The 16,654-nt window shown below is 39.0% G+C and overlaps 1 protein-coding gene across 2 annotated transcripts in view; it reads right to left on the bottom strand.

The window, feature by feature from the left end:
• DAPP1 (dual adaptor of phosphotyrosine and 3-phosphoinositides 1) overlaps positions 1-16,654 on the bottom strand; it is a 51,843-nt gene that overhangs the window by 26,135 nt on the left and 9,054 nt on the right. The window contains exons 2-3 of one of the 2 annotated variants that reach the window (XM_057726744.1): positions 5,039-5,161; positions 2,166-2,299 (exon numbers count right to left, since the gene is read on the bottom strand). In XM_057726744.1, the coding sequence (XP_057582727.1) occupies positions 2,166-2,299; positions 5,039-5,161 (257 nt within the window). The remainder of the gene's footprint in view (positions 1-2,165; positions 2,300-5,038; positions 5,162-16,654) is intronic. The other variant, XM_057726745.1, reaches the window with a different exon arrangement.

Here is a 16,654-nt window from a genome sequence, read left to right as displayed (position 1 = left end):
ATTTGGAGGGCATTAGACTAAGTGAAATGTCAGAGAAAGACAAATACTGTGTATCAATTATACATGGAATCTAAAAAATACAGCAAACTAGTGAAGATAATAAAAAAGAAGCAGACTCACAGACATAGAGAACCAGTTAGTGGTTACCAGTGGGGAGAGGGAAGAGGGGAAGGGCAGTATTGGCATAGGGGATTAAGAGGTACAAACTATTACGTTTAAAAGAAGCTACATGGGTATATTGTAGAGCACAGGGAATATAGCCAATATTTTATAACTATAAATGGAGTAAAATCTTTAAAAATTGTGTATCACTATATTGTACATCTGTAACATATAGTATTGTACATCAACTATACTTCAATTAGAAAAATAAAAAATGAAACAAAAAAAAACCTTTAAAAAAAAGTGGTTTTTGAAAGCTGCTGGTAGGCAGAATAGGTACCTTTTCCTAACTTGGAGAAAGTCCGGAAAGGAGCACAGAGAATAACCAAAGAGACTGAAAATAGAGTCTAGGGGGAGAGTTTAAAAGAAGGCAGCTGACTTTGCTTGGAGAGAGAAGAGAAGGCTGAAAAGTAACAATGGTAAAGGCTTTGAAGGATAAAAACTGTTGCAACTCACGGTCATCGTTCATTCATTCATTCATCCATCCACTCACCCAAAGCACCTTGCACTGAAAAAACACGGAGAAGGACAAAAATCAAAGTAGACAAAACAGAGTCCTTGGCTTCAACATCTCCTTCCCATTGCCAGTGACCAAGAATTGAACAAAAGTGAGTGTAGGTTAGGACACAAATAGGAAATAAGTCTGAAGGGAAGGGATTTGAGAAATTGATATGCTGACAGAGGCCAAAGTAGCAATGGAAATAAATTCATCCCCTTTGTTTATAAGAACTACTGCTGGTTAAATGGTGAAGTGATTTTCAGGGTTGATTAGGAGAATTTCCCCCAGAAAAAAAAAAAAAAAGATGATCGCTTCAATTTTACGGTTTGGAATATTCTATTAAAGACCTTGTACGGTCAGTATACAGTAAGGCAACTATTTTGTGGTTCCCACTGTGCTTTTCTTTTTTTTTTTAATTAATTTTTTTTTTTATGGGGGGGAGCTGCATCGGGTCTTTGTTGCTGCACAAGGGCTTTCTCTAGTTGTGGCCAGCACCACTGTGCTCTTCGTCTCTCCTCGACACTGTGAGTCATATCAGGGTCTCTTCAAGCCACAGAAATAGCAGAAAAGGAAAAGGCAATGGTGGCATCTCTCCCAGTGTGGTCAACAAAAAGCCCGCTAACCAAGTTTACCATGAAAATGAGTGTGCACAAACTCGCAGCAACCGACTGTGTTATTTAGGCTTGAATTCTCTTGCGCTTCATTCTTGGAACTGCCCAACTTTTGATTAACTGAGAATTATCATCATCTAGGACATATAAAATTGTGATTCTACATCACACATACAGAGGAAATCTTTCACTTACTTTATTTAAATAGTATAGACAAATGAGTTAGATAATTCAAATACCAAGGTAGTGTGTTTGTTTTTTAACTTGAATTTTCTGCTTTGAGTCTAACCACCCAGAAAGGAAATTTCAAACTGCTTTCAGCCATACTCAAGTTCCACTTAAAAACTTACCAAACACAAGAGAAGAGAAACAGAATTTTATAAAGAAATTAAGGAATTGTTCAGGGGAGTAATTTCCTGTCAGTATTTTCAATATTCAATAATGTTTGGGAAATTTAAGTATGCATTTCATTTTAAAAAAATGCTCAAAAACTGCTCAAAATGATCATTTTTGGTCTCCCCAATACGCAAACTGCTCATACCTAAACTTCTGAGGAATCAGAAAGTTGTTCTTTCTTTGTTTACTGTGTATAACATTATAAAACAAATAGGCCATTTTAAAGAAATGTGTGCTTTTAATCAATCCATTAAATAACACATTCTGAGAATGTACAAAGCACATTGTCTTCTCCTAAAGATAATATTAAAATATTGAAATATATATACATTTATAATTTATGAAAGTAGCATATGGCACAGTAATCAAAAAATGTTTCTAAACACATCCAATTGCATATAGTATGCACATAATTCGATAGAAGTGACAACTACTTAATTGAATTCCTTTTGTCCCACTCCATCCTGAAACAGGTCAAGTATCTGTTCATAGCTTACCTGTCTCACTTCCAATCAAAGGCTGATTTGCAAAATGCTTGACAAAATCCTTCAAAGATGAGAATTCATTAAAGCCAAATTTAAATGAATATCCAGTGTATTCAACATGAAAGTGTTTGACAGAGTCTTTGGCTCTAAAAGGGAAAAAAAATATTGAATGTTATTTAAGAAACAAATATCTTTTTTGAAGGGGAATGTAACCTCAGGCATTAGCATCACCATTAAACCCTTCTAAAAACTGAGTTATGACACAATCACCGAAATCACTGGCATTTAAAGAACTGTAGTGGTTTCTTTGGGCAGAGCGCGCGCGCTCCTCAATTTTTTACTCTAATGAAAGACAAGACAGTGCTCCCTGTGTATTCTCTGACTTACCAAACGAGTCTTTGAACATGAACTTCTTAACGGGCATGAGTTTAAGAAGGACAGGAAAAGAGATGATAGAAATGGCAGTCACTCCTCCTCTGTGCCTGGCCCTCCTCCCTTACTTGTTTGGGAGTCAGTCCAAATTCTAATTCTGTCACTTAATCAGCTATGTGAGCCCAGCCCTTTGCCTCCCATGCCTGCTGAATGAAATATCAAATTTCCTACGTTGTCATTCTCCACTTAATTTTTGTAATAAGACAGAGAATTAAATTTTTAAAAATACACATGTGCTTGATTTGACCCAATCCTATCTCTCTAGCCTCACTTCCACTACTCCTCTCTTGCAGGGCATACTCCTCCTTTAGCAAGCATCAGAAATCAGAATCACCTGCAGCACCCAGATTTCTGGGCCCTACCCCCTGAATTCCTGATTCAGTAGGTCTGGGGTGGGGCCTGTGATTTGTATTCCTAACCTGCTCTCAGGTGATGCCACTGGTCTGGGGAACTACATGCTACACTGTGGGAACTGCTGTAACCCAGCCCGGGCCTACTATTGTCCTAGAAGTTTCTGCCTTTGTCCCTTACCTCATAAGTTCCCTTCACCTGTGAACTCTTCCACTCTGTTTCTGACCAAGTGTCAGGTCAAATGCTACTTACTCTATCAAATATTTCATGATACTTCCAGCTTGAGTTACTTGCCTTTTCTCTTCTCGACAACCCAAGCTTTCTTTCACGTCATTTACAGGACTCTACTTTGTCGTAAGTATCTGTATATGGTCTTATTGCCCCTGTGAGGCTATACTTTCTGAGGACAAGGTCTTTGAATCTTCTACAACACTTATCAAAGTGGTAGGTACAGAGTGGATGCTCTGAAATATTTATTACTAAGGAAGTGAATGAACAAATAAATAAAAACAATCATTCTCCTGAGCTGGTCTGTGGTTCCTCTTACTTTTGCTGGTGGTTATTATTTTTTAAAGCATTTCCAAGTGCTTGTAATGGAAATTAATAATTTATATTTTAAATTTGTGTATAGATGTAATATATATGTCATCTCTTTGTAAGCAGCTTACGATCTATTTGTTCAGGCAAGACATACAAAAGTGAAAAGTTAACATGTTTTGGGCCAACAATTCCACAGGTTTGTCTTGAGATTTGGGGGAGATCCCTGCAATAAAGGATCAACAATCTAACCACTTAATATAATTGTAACATTTGCTGTTGATTTGAGAAAGCACAATTCCTACTTCCATCCAAGCAGAATTCCATTTTTGATCATTTTCCTAAAAATGTTGTTTAGAAAATTTTTAAACAAAATAAAACAATAATGGTTTGAAGTTAATGACTGGGTGGTCCAGGGCAATTTCATGGAATCCTCACTCCCCCAGTCTGACCCAGGGGCAACTGCCCATGAACCCAGAAAGACTTGATACATGTCACTGGAAGCCAAGGTGACAGATGCTGACAGATAACCAATGACTCCCCCTGACTATCATGTGGCTAGTCACCTTCTCTGAAAGGGAGGCCAACCAGGAGGAAGGGGATGGGAGAGAAACCCTGAAAGGGCTGGACAATCACTGTTCTGAGCAGGGCATACCTGGTGGGGACTAGATGAACCTTCTTAACAGTCAGGGGAAATGGAGCTTCAAGAAAGAAGGTCAGGGATTTCCCTGGTGGTGCAGTGGTTAAGTATCTGCCTGCCAATACAGGGGACACGGGTTCGAGCCCTGGTCCGGGAAGATCCCCCATGCCTCGGAGCAACTAAGCCCATACGCCACAACTTGACTGCCTGTGCTCTAGAGCCCGCGAGCCACAACTAGTGAGCCCACGTGCCACAACTACTGAAGCCCGAACACCTAGAGCCAGTGCTCTGCAACAAGAGAGGCCACTGCAATGAGAAGCTCTCACATGGCACCGAAGAGTAGCCCCCGATTGCCACAACTAGAGAAAGCCCGCGAGCAGCAATGAAGATCCAATGCAACGAAAAAATAAATGAATTTTTAAATTTTTAATTAAAAAAAAGAAAGAAGTTCAGTCCATTTGTAGAAAAAAAGTAAAAGTTGCACATTGCCTGCTTGAGTTTGTGATTATGAAAACTGCACAGCCACAAGTCATTCTGATTTTCCAGAGGAAGCAAAGAGTAGTGAAAGGGGCACTGGGCCAGGTTTCAGGGATGTGATTCTGGTGCTGTTTCTATCACTGATTAATCAGGTAGAAGATACTTTACCACTTCAGGTTTCAGTTTCTTCATCAGTCAAGGAAGAGTTTTGGATTAAACAATTCATAAAATCTCCTTCAGCTCTACCATTTTTTTCCCTGCCAATAGAAGGAGCAAGAATGTTTTTTTGCCGTCTCACCACTCAGAGCTTGGCATCCTTGGAGCTGCTAGCCTAACAGGAGTCGAGAGATTTCAGTTCTCTGGTAATTTGAGGGAGACAATGAAGTCGGAGCCCATATAAATAAGAGACGGGACCCCATTGAATTCATAGAGTTTTTAAGCATCCTACCTCACAGAGAGAGAGTACAGCCCAGTCTTTTCATTGCTGTCCCTCAGAAGGTAGCTCCCATCCCATCCATTGGAGAGGAGAAGAGCCTCGGCTGCATGTCTGGTGAGGTTGCCATGGTACCACCTGGAGAGGAGAGAGGAGCACTTTCACTCAGGGTGAACCGCAGGGGGACTGTTCCTGCTCTGGGTTTTCCTCTCAGAAATTACCTCAGCAATATTCTCCACTCTGGTAGCCCCAAGACCAAACCCTGAGCCAAAACATCAAGAAAAGGAAATTGCTGGATGAGGCTGAAGGGGAAAGGAGAGGGTTGGCTAACCGCAGCGTGTTATGGGTTGAATTGTACCCTGTTGAAGTGCTAAGCCCCAGTACCTCAGAATGGGGGCTTATTTGGAGGTAGGGTCTTCAGCAAGTTATAATGAGGTTATTAAGGTGGACCCTAATTCAATAGGACTGGGGGCCTCTTGTGAAAAGGGGACTTTTGGAGACAGACTTGCACACAGGGAGAATGCTGTGAACCTGAAGACCGCCATCTGCAAGTCAAGGCGGGCAGGCTGGAGCACATCCCCCCCGCCCCCACCACAGCCCCCCACCACAGCCCTCAGAAGGAACCAACTCTACTGACACCTTGATTTCAGGCGTCTAGCTTACACAACTGTGAGACAATAGGTTTCCGTTGTTTAAGCCACCCATTTTGCGATACTGTGTCAAGGCAGTCCTAGCAAACAAACACACAACTTTACTTTGTAGACAGAAAGTTTTTTAAAAATCCAAGTCAAAAATAAGCGTAAGAATAGGTTTTGGCCAATTTTCTGTCTTTCTTTTGGTCTCTCTCTCACACTCTCTCTTGAAAGTGTGGTACCACGTTTTGCCATTTGGAAAACCACTGAGCTGTCAGGAGGGAAATGAAGTTGAACACAAGGAATGCAGATGTTTTATACTGAGAAGCAAGCCCTGTGCAACGTTGTTTCAAACTGACAAATAGCTGCAGAGCTGGGGAAGTCCCAAGGAGATTCAAATTGATGTATGTGTTTTCAAAAAATAAACACCAGAAACACATCAGGAAAGGTTACATATATCCACATTCATGGTAGGAAAAAAAAATGTACATAGTTCAAAAGAAGACATAATGAAAATAAAGCTTTTCCCCCCTCCCCCTTCAAATCCTCAGTCCACCTGTTCCCCTCCTCAGAGGACCCTAACGTTAACCATTTTTTGGTGCTTCTTCCTGAGAGGTATCCTATGCGTCTAGAGGCCTTTAGGCCTGTCCCCCACCCCAGTTCTTTGGAAATAAGAGCATCCCAGGCACCCTGTCCTACACGTCACTCCTTTTCTCTAATGACAGCTTTTCCCTGTTCTTTTCAAGGAGTCTGTAGAGACAGTTCAGGGTGGTGATTAGGACTGTGGTCTCTGGAGTCAGTTTGCCTGAGTCCCGATCCAGGTGACACCTCTTATTAGCTGTACCACCTTCGACACGTTACCTAACCAATCTGAGCCTCAGTTTTCTCACCTCTGAAATAGAATTCAGAGCAGTTGTACCTTGTGGGCCAGTTGTAAGTCATGCTCACATTAACACATAGGAAATGCTCAAAACAGGCTTGGCAAACGTCAGAGCTCAAAACACATTAGACGTTGTCATGCAGCCATTGAGAGCCACAAAGCCATAACTTGTGATGTGTCTTCTGTGGTGTGATTTTCGTGTTGCTCGAATATAGTTGTTTATTACTTTCAACTTGTTGCAGATGACAGAAAGCTGGGTCCCCGAGACAGTAGCTGCTGCAAGGGACCCACAGTCCAGGGCAGTGGAGGGGAAGGGGACATGAGAAGTCGCACAACTATTGTTGATAATGTCAGTGAACTAAGTACTGTTAAAGAGGTGTGCATGGTGTATAAGGAAGAGCCCTGCTCTAGGGGGTGACGGATCCTGCTGGGCTGTCCCTGTGGCATATTTTTGCCTGATAATAAAAATTAAATGTAAGACCAAATGTAGAAGGAAGTTTCTGCATAGGTCTCCGAGCTATCTGTTTTCTAAATCTGCATTTCCTAATGTCTGCTGCTTTAGCACAGTTCCTCTTTGGGGCAGAGATGCCTCCATCCTGTGTTAGAAATTCACTTGCTAGCTGAAAGCAATGGCAAGGCAAAGCATTTTATAAGAAATCCCATTGAGTTATCTACCCATTCATTGGACTAACTTCCAGACATGCTCAAATCTTCTTGAAAGGAAATTCTTAAAAAAGACAGTTGGAACCTAAAGCTAGTATGTTGTATGCCAATTTTACCTCATTTTAAAAGAAAGGACAATTGGAGGAGCTAAAAGTGAGGCTATCAAAAATTTCAGGTTTGGTTACAGACAAAATTCTAATTCCTTTTGATAAGTGAAATCTGTATGAGGTCACAAGTTCTTAAATACATTTTGCCGATAATTATTTTTTTGAACGAATATTTCAGCACACCATTCAGTTTGAGCCAATAGATTACTTATTTGAAGCAATGAAAATTGTTTTGTTTGTTTGTTTGTTTGTTTGTTTTGGCCACACACGGCATGTAGGATCTTAGTTCCCCAATCAGGGACCACCAGGGAAGTTCCTTGAAGCAACAAAATTTGATCAACAAAATTCTAAAATGTAAAGAATTTGGACATTCTCTGGGATTCTTTTCAATGAGATCTGATGTCTAAAGCATTTACAGAATTCTAATCATTACAGCCTAACAGCAGATTTTACTGAGAACTTTTTCATGGTAATCTTTTAAACAGTAACTGTATATCATAGACACGTGAGAAATCCTTGAATATAAAGCAAGAAGGATCACACCGTGCTCTAATCTGGAACATCTCAGGGAGTGTTAATTTCTGGGTTGCAGCTTGGTTGAGTCAACATCACAGGTTTCATGGAGCCCTGGGCCTAGGCAAACCTAAGACAGAGCCTGCCAGGCAGCCACCCACGCTTTACGATGTCTGTAGGGCAATGAGGGTCCACACTCCCCCAAGCAGCCCTTCCACGAATACCTAAACTCCCTCTCTTAATTGAGTTAAGCATCCTTTCCTAGGAACTTTAGATCATCATATCTTCCAGGAAAGTGACTATAAAGCCAAATAAGATTACATGTCCTTTGTAGGAATATATTCATCTTTGATAAGGATGCTTCAAGACTGTGTCCACAAAGAGTGAAAGGTTGAAAATATAGTCTTGTTTGGTTGGTAGTTTTCCCACGGTTAACCTTCTCTACCTTCTATCATTTGATGTTATAACTCTTTATCTATTAAGCTCAAATCCGTGCAAGGCATTGTATTAGGCAGGTCAAAGGGAACAAAAACCCAGGCCAAGCTTCAAGAAACCATGAATCTAGCCAAGAGGGTAAGATAAATACTTTGCAAACTATATCCAAGAGAGAGTAAACTATCCAGTGGGGGTTCCAGGAAGAAAGATCAAGGCCATTTTTTGAACTACCCAACATAGTAGTAAAACAAAATGTGTACACATACGGAAGAGAAAATGAAAGTCTTTCACAGAAGAGGAAATATGTATTTCAAATAAACAGTCTCACTATTAATCAGAGAAATGCAAATTAAAACAATAATGCAATATTTTTTTAATCCACCAGATTGGCTAAAATTGAAGGATTAGTATTAAGTACTGGAGAATTTGGGGGCCGTGATATTATTATCTGCTGTTGGCAGTAGATAACAACCTTAGCACATCTAGCGTAACTGGACATGCACATGTGACCAGTGACTCTACTTCTAGTGTCTGGTTAGTGAAACACACATGTACACAGAAGGAAGTGTGAATGAAGGTGTTTGCTGCAGACTGCTTGTGACAACAAAAATTTGGAGTCATCCTAAATATCCACCAACAGTGAGATGACAAGTAAGTGCAATGCAGTGAGCGCTGATAGGATGAGATTATGTTACAAGTTAACCAAAAGAGTTTGAAAAGGTGAGAGCGTTGTTGGCTGACAAATGCTGAAGGCAGAGGGTCGGGTGCCACCAGCACTTGGTGAGGGGGTGCCAGGAAAGATTAGCACCCTCTGAAGATCAATGCCGTCCTAAACAACCAAGAATTGTCTTGCTCAGAATGCCAATTGCACGCCCATGGAGAAACACTGAATGTTTGTGTCCACACAAGGCAAAGTTGACAGATCCCAAAATGTATTTTTAAATTAGAGGAACTGATGGCAGATACAGCGGGAAACGACTTAATTTTTAAATCTCTCTCTCATCGCCTCCAAACAACACAACACATATGTGTGTAACAATATATAAAAGCACGAAATAGAAGTCTGATAAAATGCACACCAAACGCATAAGTTTGGTCCTTCAAAGAAGGAACCAGGATTAAGAGCGTTGTTAAAGGGGACTTTAGGTCAGATTTTCCTAGTTTAGCTTGTTCTGATGAAAAAAAAATTCATAAATTAATTGGGTAACCAAAATTTGAGAAAGAAAACAGTATCTCTACCTTGATCCAACCTCCACGGTCTGGTTAATGTTTCCTTTATTTAATTATTTTATTTAATTTACTTATTCAATTATCATTTATGGAACACTGGACGTTGCTGACACTTGGGTGGAGAGAGAGAGGGAAAGAGAGAGATTTCTATTTAAAGTCTGGTGGGATTTGGAGTGACAGTTGTTCAGGGAGCTATTCTGTGCAAAGAGAAGGAGCAAAGGCCAAGAAGCAAGAGAATGCCAGGTATGTGTAGGGTCAGAGCCCTGCATAGTGGGGTGAGTATGGCAGGTGATTGCCGCAGGGCTGCAAGCAGGTGTGGTGAGATGAAGCTGGGAGGAGATTGATGCTGTCTTATACTTGGTGCCGGATGCTGACAGTTTCCTGGGCTGATGTCTACAGGGCTTTTTATGGCTTAATATGCATGTACAACAGCTCACTACATAGAGTCCTAATTTCATGGACCCAGAATTCCTGTAATTGGGACAGTATTTAACATTTTTTAAATTTTGTTATTCTGATTATCAGATGGAAGAGTCAAATTTTAAGGGGCTTGACGTTTGTAAAATTTGTAAGTCTCTTTAAGAAAATTAACATAAAATTACCCTAAAGAAGATTAATTATTTAGAATGAGAAATCACAACAGATTACAAATTTTAAAAGCTGATATCAACAAAATGAAAAGGCAACCTACTGAAATATTTGCAAATCATCTATCTGATAAAGTGTTAATATTCAAAATAGATAAAGAACTCATACAACACAATAGCAAAAAAACAAATAATCCAAAACAATCCAATTTTAAAATGGGCGGAAGATCTGAATAGACATTTTCCAAAGAAGACAAGCAGATGGCCAACAGATGTATGAAAAGCTGCTCAACATCACTAATCATCAGGGAAATGCAAATCAAAACCACAGTGAGATACCACCTCATTCCTGTTAGAATGGCTATTATCAAACAGACCAGAAATAACAAGTGTTGTTGAGGATGTGGAAAAAAGGTTGGTGGGAATGTAAATTGGTGCAACCACTATGTAAAACAATTTGGAGGTTTCTTTAAAAATTAAAAATAGAACTACTATATGACCCAGCAATTCCACTTCTGGGTATTTATCTGAAGAAAATTAAAACGCTAATTAGAAAAGATATATGCACCCCCATGTTCATTGCAGCATCATTTATAATAGCTAAGACATAGAAATAACCTAGATGTCCATTGATGGATGAATGGATAAGGACAATGTTTATATGTATATATATATTTACACACACGCACACATATATATGATGTACTATTATTCAGCCATAAAAAGAGTGAACTCTTGCCATTTTTGACAACATGGGTGGACCTTGAGGGCATTATGCTAAACAAAATGCCAGACAGAAAAAGATAAATACCGTATGAGCGCACTTATATGAGAAATCCAAAAAACAAAACAACCAACTGAGCAAAATTAAACTAAAACAGACTCATATGTACGGAAAACAAATGGATAGTTGCCAGAAGGGAGGGGGTTGTGTGTGAAATAGGTGTAGGGAATTAAGGGGTACTAACCTCCAGTGATAAATAAGCCACACGATGTAATGTACAGCATAAGAAGTATGGTCAATAATATCATAATAACTTTGTAAGGGACAGATGGTTACTAGACTTTACATGGTGATCATCTCAGAATGTATGCAAATGTCAAGTCACTGTGTAGTATACCTGAAACTAACATAATATTGTATGTCAACTATATTTCAATTAAAAAAGAGTAAAAATTGACCAAGATTTAACTATGAAAAAGTAATAAATAAGTAAAAATAAAACAACAACAAAAAATGATCAAAAAGCCAAGTTCATGGATATAGAGAACAGATAGCTGATTGCCAGAGGTGGGGGTGGAGGGGGTAGTGAAATGGGTAAAGGGTATTAAAAGGTATAAATTTTCAGTTATAAAATGACTAAGTCATGGGGATGTAATGTACAGCGTGGTGATTATAGTTAATAATACTGTATTGCTTACTTGAAAGTAGCTAGGAGAGTGGATCATGAAAGTTCTCATCACAAGAAAAAAAAAGTTTTGTTAACCATGTGTGGTGATGGATGTTAACTGGACTGATTGAGGTAGTCATTTTGCAATATATACAAATATGAAATCATTATATTTATTTTACCCCCGACATGAACATAATGTTATATGTCAATTATATCGCAAATTAGAAAAATAAAAATCTGACAAAAATCATAAACATTATAAAATTGAGAAAACAGCTTATATTCATTCATTAACTTTTTAACATACCCCTATATTTTTTTCTCTATACTTTTGGTTGTATCATCTTTGGTCATTTCTTCATCTAAAAACAATTTTATAGTATAATTTTACTATAATTTTCAATAGAATAGAATAAGAATTCAGTCTTTCACCTATAATATTTTTTTTAAATTATTGATAGCATAGAAAAGTTTTTTTCAACCTCACAACGTGATATTGATAAGGAAGTTTTTAGTATTGTTGGGAAATTTGAGAACCTCTATCAAATTTCTTTCATAAATGAGCTGTAAGATTTTAGGGTATTTAAAATTTTAATGTTGAGGGACTAATCTTAAATACTCTTTGAGTTGACTACATTTATTTTAACTACATCACTAGGGTCTGTGCAAGGCAGAGGCCCTGAAGCTGAAACTTCATTGGCTTCACACTCTCACTCACTTCTGGTGATTATAAAAGTCATATCTGCTTTTTATTTTTTTACAAACTAAACAATTAAAAATGTTTAACTTAGTAAATAAAAGCCACATATAATCCCTCATTGCAGAGAAAATCACAACCAACGGCTTGGTTTATGTTTGTAATTTTTGTACAACATGTGAATAAAATCTAAACCCTAATAAGACTCTTATCCAATCTTTGTTTACATATTATTAATGATGGGGAACTCACTACTTGCATAAGCAAGTCAATTCCATACTTCCATGATTGATGGCCAGAAAACTCTTGCCTTTATCAAATTACTATTCCCTGCTGTACAGATTTCAACAGATGGTTTCAAAGCTGCTTCTTGGAGTTATATAGATGATACTTTTACAAATAGTCAGAAGCATTTAGAATGTTTTCTCTTCTGTTTCTATCATCTTCAATTTCTCCTTTTACAACAGACTTTCAATCCTTTAATTACCCAGAGAACTTATCTCCACTGAATACCTTCTAAATTTCCAAAATCTATCTTCAAAGTAAGATCTGATGTGCAAAACAAAGCCCCACAGGACCTCCCTATTCCGGCTGCCAGGTACACTGTAAGGCAACACAAGGTTGCATTCGTTTCTTGACAGTTGCATCACGCTGCTGATTCACGCTGGACCTGATGTTGATTAAAACCCCCAAGCAAATCATCTTCCTCTGTGGCTCTGCCACATCCCCCCAGCTGCATTAGAAAGATGATGCTTTTGGAATTAAGTGCAATAAGAAACCTTTTTTGCTGCTGGAAACTGGCAAATGAAAAGGAATGCTAATAAGCAGATAAATTGGGTCACAAACACCCATGCAGTATCAGCGAAAATTTTGAGAGGTGAGAGCGTGCCTTTGTGTCCACTCATTTCCTCAGTGATGAGTTCTTCTGCTCCAATTACTTCTGACACATTAGCTATATGACCCCACGCAAGTAGTAACCTCTGTCTTTCTCATCTGTCAAGGTGACTAACAATAATCTGGTAGGGAAACTCTCTTATTTTCATATCGGAACACTGACTTCTTTAATAAACCTCTTATATGATTCTTTAACTTTTGCAGAAGAGAACAAGATAAAAGCTTTGCTGTTTATACAACATGTTATGAATATGCCGGACAATGTGCCAGAATATGACTTCTCCGCTATTTGGGATAAGGTTCATTCTCCTGAAACTTAAAAAAAAAAAAAAAAAGCCTTTTTGCCTCATTTTCCCTGCAAAAGTAAAAAAGAGCAAGAAACTTCTCTTTATAACTACACATTCGAAGCAATGTTGTATTTTCCTTTTCCCCGAAGGTCCGCACGTTGTCATAAACAAGTCTCAAGGCTAGTAGTCAACAGAAGCTCAACAGCTTCCAGAGGATATTTGTACTGGGTTTACGAGATTATCAAACCCACAGTTGGCCTTGAAGGAAACAGTGGCGTTATCCCTTCCATGATACAGTAACAAATTAGGAAACACCCACCCACTAAAGAATTTTCATAGCTGCCTCTCAGTAAGATACAGGAAATAAGCTCAACCACAGAGAAGGCAGAGGAGCTCAATCCAGAAAACTGGTCCTCAATTCTGCCTCTTCTCTCACTCCCATGCCCTTTGCGCTAGAACCTTCTGGGAAATTGCCCTGGCATATTGGAGCCTTCACACTTTCTTATCCCACTAGGTTTTATTGGCTTAATTTGCTGATATGTTTATATCTTATTCTGGTCTGTCCTTTAAAGGAGAGACTTTCAAACTTTTGAATTGGCCCATAGTATAAAATACATTCCCTCCCTCTCTCTCTCTCTCTTTCTCCATACACACACACACACACACACACACACACTTACATTATAAACATACACAAAAAACCAAAAGGTGTTATAGGAAACAACACTATTCTTCTAAATGCTATTTACTATTTTCTATTTCTCTTTTTTAGAGCTTTTATTGAGATATAATTGACATACAATAAACTGAATCTATTTAAAGGGTGGAATTTGATATTTTTTTCTTATTGGTAATGCATATATGGCAATCCCAATCTCCCAATTCATCCCACCCTAACCGCCCCCCCCCCCCCCAGGCTTTCCCCACTTGGTGTCCATATGTTTGTTCTCTACATCTGTGTCTCTGTTTCTGCCTTGCAAACTGGTTGATCTGTACTCTATTTCTTTTTAACAAATATTGATTATGACCCACTAAATTAACTTTAAGAACACTCTTTGATTGTACCTGATGTTTGAAAAACAATGCTAAGCCTTGCCACTCAATACCCTGAGCTTTTATTAGGAATTTAAATTTGCAGGCTTGCTAGACCTGCTGAATTATAATCTGTTTTTATCAAGAGCTCCATGTGATTGCTTTGCAGTTTAGCATTTGAGAAGCACAGAGCTGAAGAACTCTTAGTCCTAAAAACTTTAACTCATTTCAATAACCTTGATGGTTTGAGAGTACAGAGTGTGGTATCTAAAAGGGAGACAAAGAGTGCCAAGAATGTACTAAGGGGCTTTACAATGCTTAGGAAATAAGTACTTAAGAGGAAAAGAGAAGGATCTGTGGTTAATTTCAACAAAAAATCCCCAAATACCTGCCATCTTAGTTATGTGGACAGTAACTGGTATAGAAGGAAGAGCTCGTGAGGGGATGAAATGATCAGGGAAAACTTCAAGAAGGAGGAAGACCATGAATTGGAACTTGAGGAATAGATATAGAATTCATCAAGTGTGAGAGAATAGAGAATTCCAACAGGAGCAGTAGCATAAGCAAAGGCACTGAGGTTGACATAAGCATGGTGTGTACAGGAAACACAGTGCCTACCTAGAACAGAGGGTCTATGTTGAGGAGTAAAGCAAAACAACACTGGAAGAACAAGTGGGCACAGAAATCAGTCTTGCATGTTAAAACATGAGCCATACATCCATTTAGATTTTATATGTCTTAGGGAGAAAATTTCTTAGTAACCCACATTTACAGATTATTCATATATTTAATGACATATTTTCCCCTTCCTGGAAAAGAGAAGTGACATAGAACCTGGATTCTGTCCCTTCAAACTTATTAAGAGGACATATGTTTCAACCCAAAGCAGTAATAGAAATTCCTAATTGTGTGAAAACAGCTAAAAGGCTCTGGAGTTGAACAGCCAACAAAAGAACTCTTCTTTAGAGAATTTTCACATTTTTTTTTCATTTTCAAAATTATCCTCACTTTGAATGACACTGACACACTTTCTGAACTCTCTGGAATAAAGATGGCAACTGCATAAGATATGATGTCATGGATAACATAGTTTTTCTTAAGGCCTGGATAACATAGCTCACCGATCTGTCTTCTTTTTCACTAAGTCTGTGCTTGGCCCCAGAATCCTGCTAACACAATGATAGAACAAAACAAAAAAAGAGAATTTATTAAGCAATCTCAATTTAAGCAATCTTAACTTGGGCTCATCTGTCCTCAGCACTTAAGTCAATCCATGGGATTTGCCTGGCTTCATGTTCATTTGTTCATAGGGTTGGTGTTAGATGCTTTGACTTCGTGAAAACATGAAGTGCTTGGCTCTTTAAGCCATCAGAAATCATGGGTTAGGGACTTCCCTGGTGGCGCAGTGGTAAAGAATCTGCCTGCCAACGTAGGGGACACGGGTTTGAGCCCTGGTCTGGGAAGATCCCACATGCTGTGGAGCAAATAAGCCCATGCGCCTCAACTACTGAGCCTGCACTGTAGAGTCCGTGAGCCACAACTACTGAGCCCATGTGCCACAACTACTGGAGCCCATGCACGTAGAGCCCAGGCTCTGCAACAAGAGAAGCCACTGCAATGAGAAGCCCTCGTACCGCAACGAAGCATAGATCCCACTCACAGCAACTAGAGAAAGCCCATATGCAGCAATGAAGACCCAATGCAGCCAAAAATTAATAAATAATAAATAATAAGTAAATAAATAAGAAATCATGGGTTAAAGAAAAGGATATGCCTTATTTAGCTCAAAAACTATCAATGCTGGAATTTGTATTATAGTCAGGCTGTGGCATATATTATGTGACAATGTGGTGTTGTCCACATATTCATATTGATAAATGTGGGCTTATCTTTCCATTGGTCATAGCAAACGGACCCTGTCCAAGCAGAGAACCAAGCAGAGGCTTTGCAAAGCAGTTTGAAAGTTCTATGTATCATAGTGTGACACATAGGGGAGGCTGAAGAAAGATCATAATCTTTCCAACCAGGAGGTTTCTGTGATGGAACCAGCTTGTCTGAGGTGTTCCACGTTGCCATTCTAAATGCCCACATTTACAAAATGCCCACATTTACAAAAGCTAATAGCAGAACTAAATAGTGAGGCTGGCTGCCCCAGGCTTCAGGAAACATAGCTGAGTGATGACAGAGGCAAATTATGTGAGCATCTGGTCAAACAATGAACTAAAGGTGGGGCCCCAAGTGTTTTTTTGCGGGAGTTAAGGCTCAGCTAAAGGGAAACAA

This window comes from Hippopotamus amphibius, chromosome 3 (genome assembly GCF_030028045.1).
Source record: "Hippopotamus amphibius kiboko isolate mHipAmp2 chromosome 3, mHipAmp2.hap2, whole genome shotgun sequence".
Taxonomy (NCBI): Eukaryota; Metazoa; Chordata; class Mammalia; order Artiodactyla; family Hippopotamidae; genus Hippopotamus; species Hippopotamus amphibius.
Note: the sequence above shows the minus strand (reverse complement) of the source record. Positions and strands in the feature narration are given on the sequence as shown.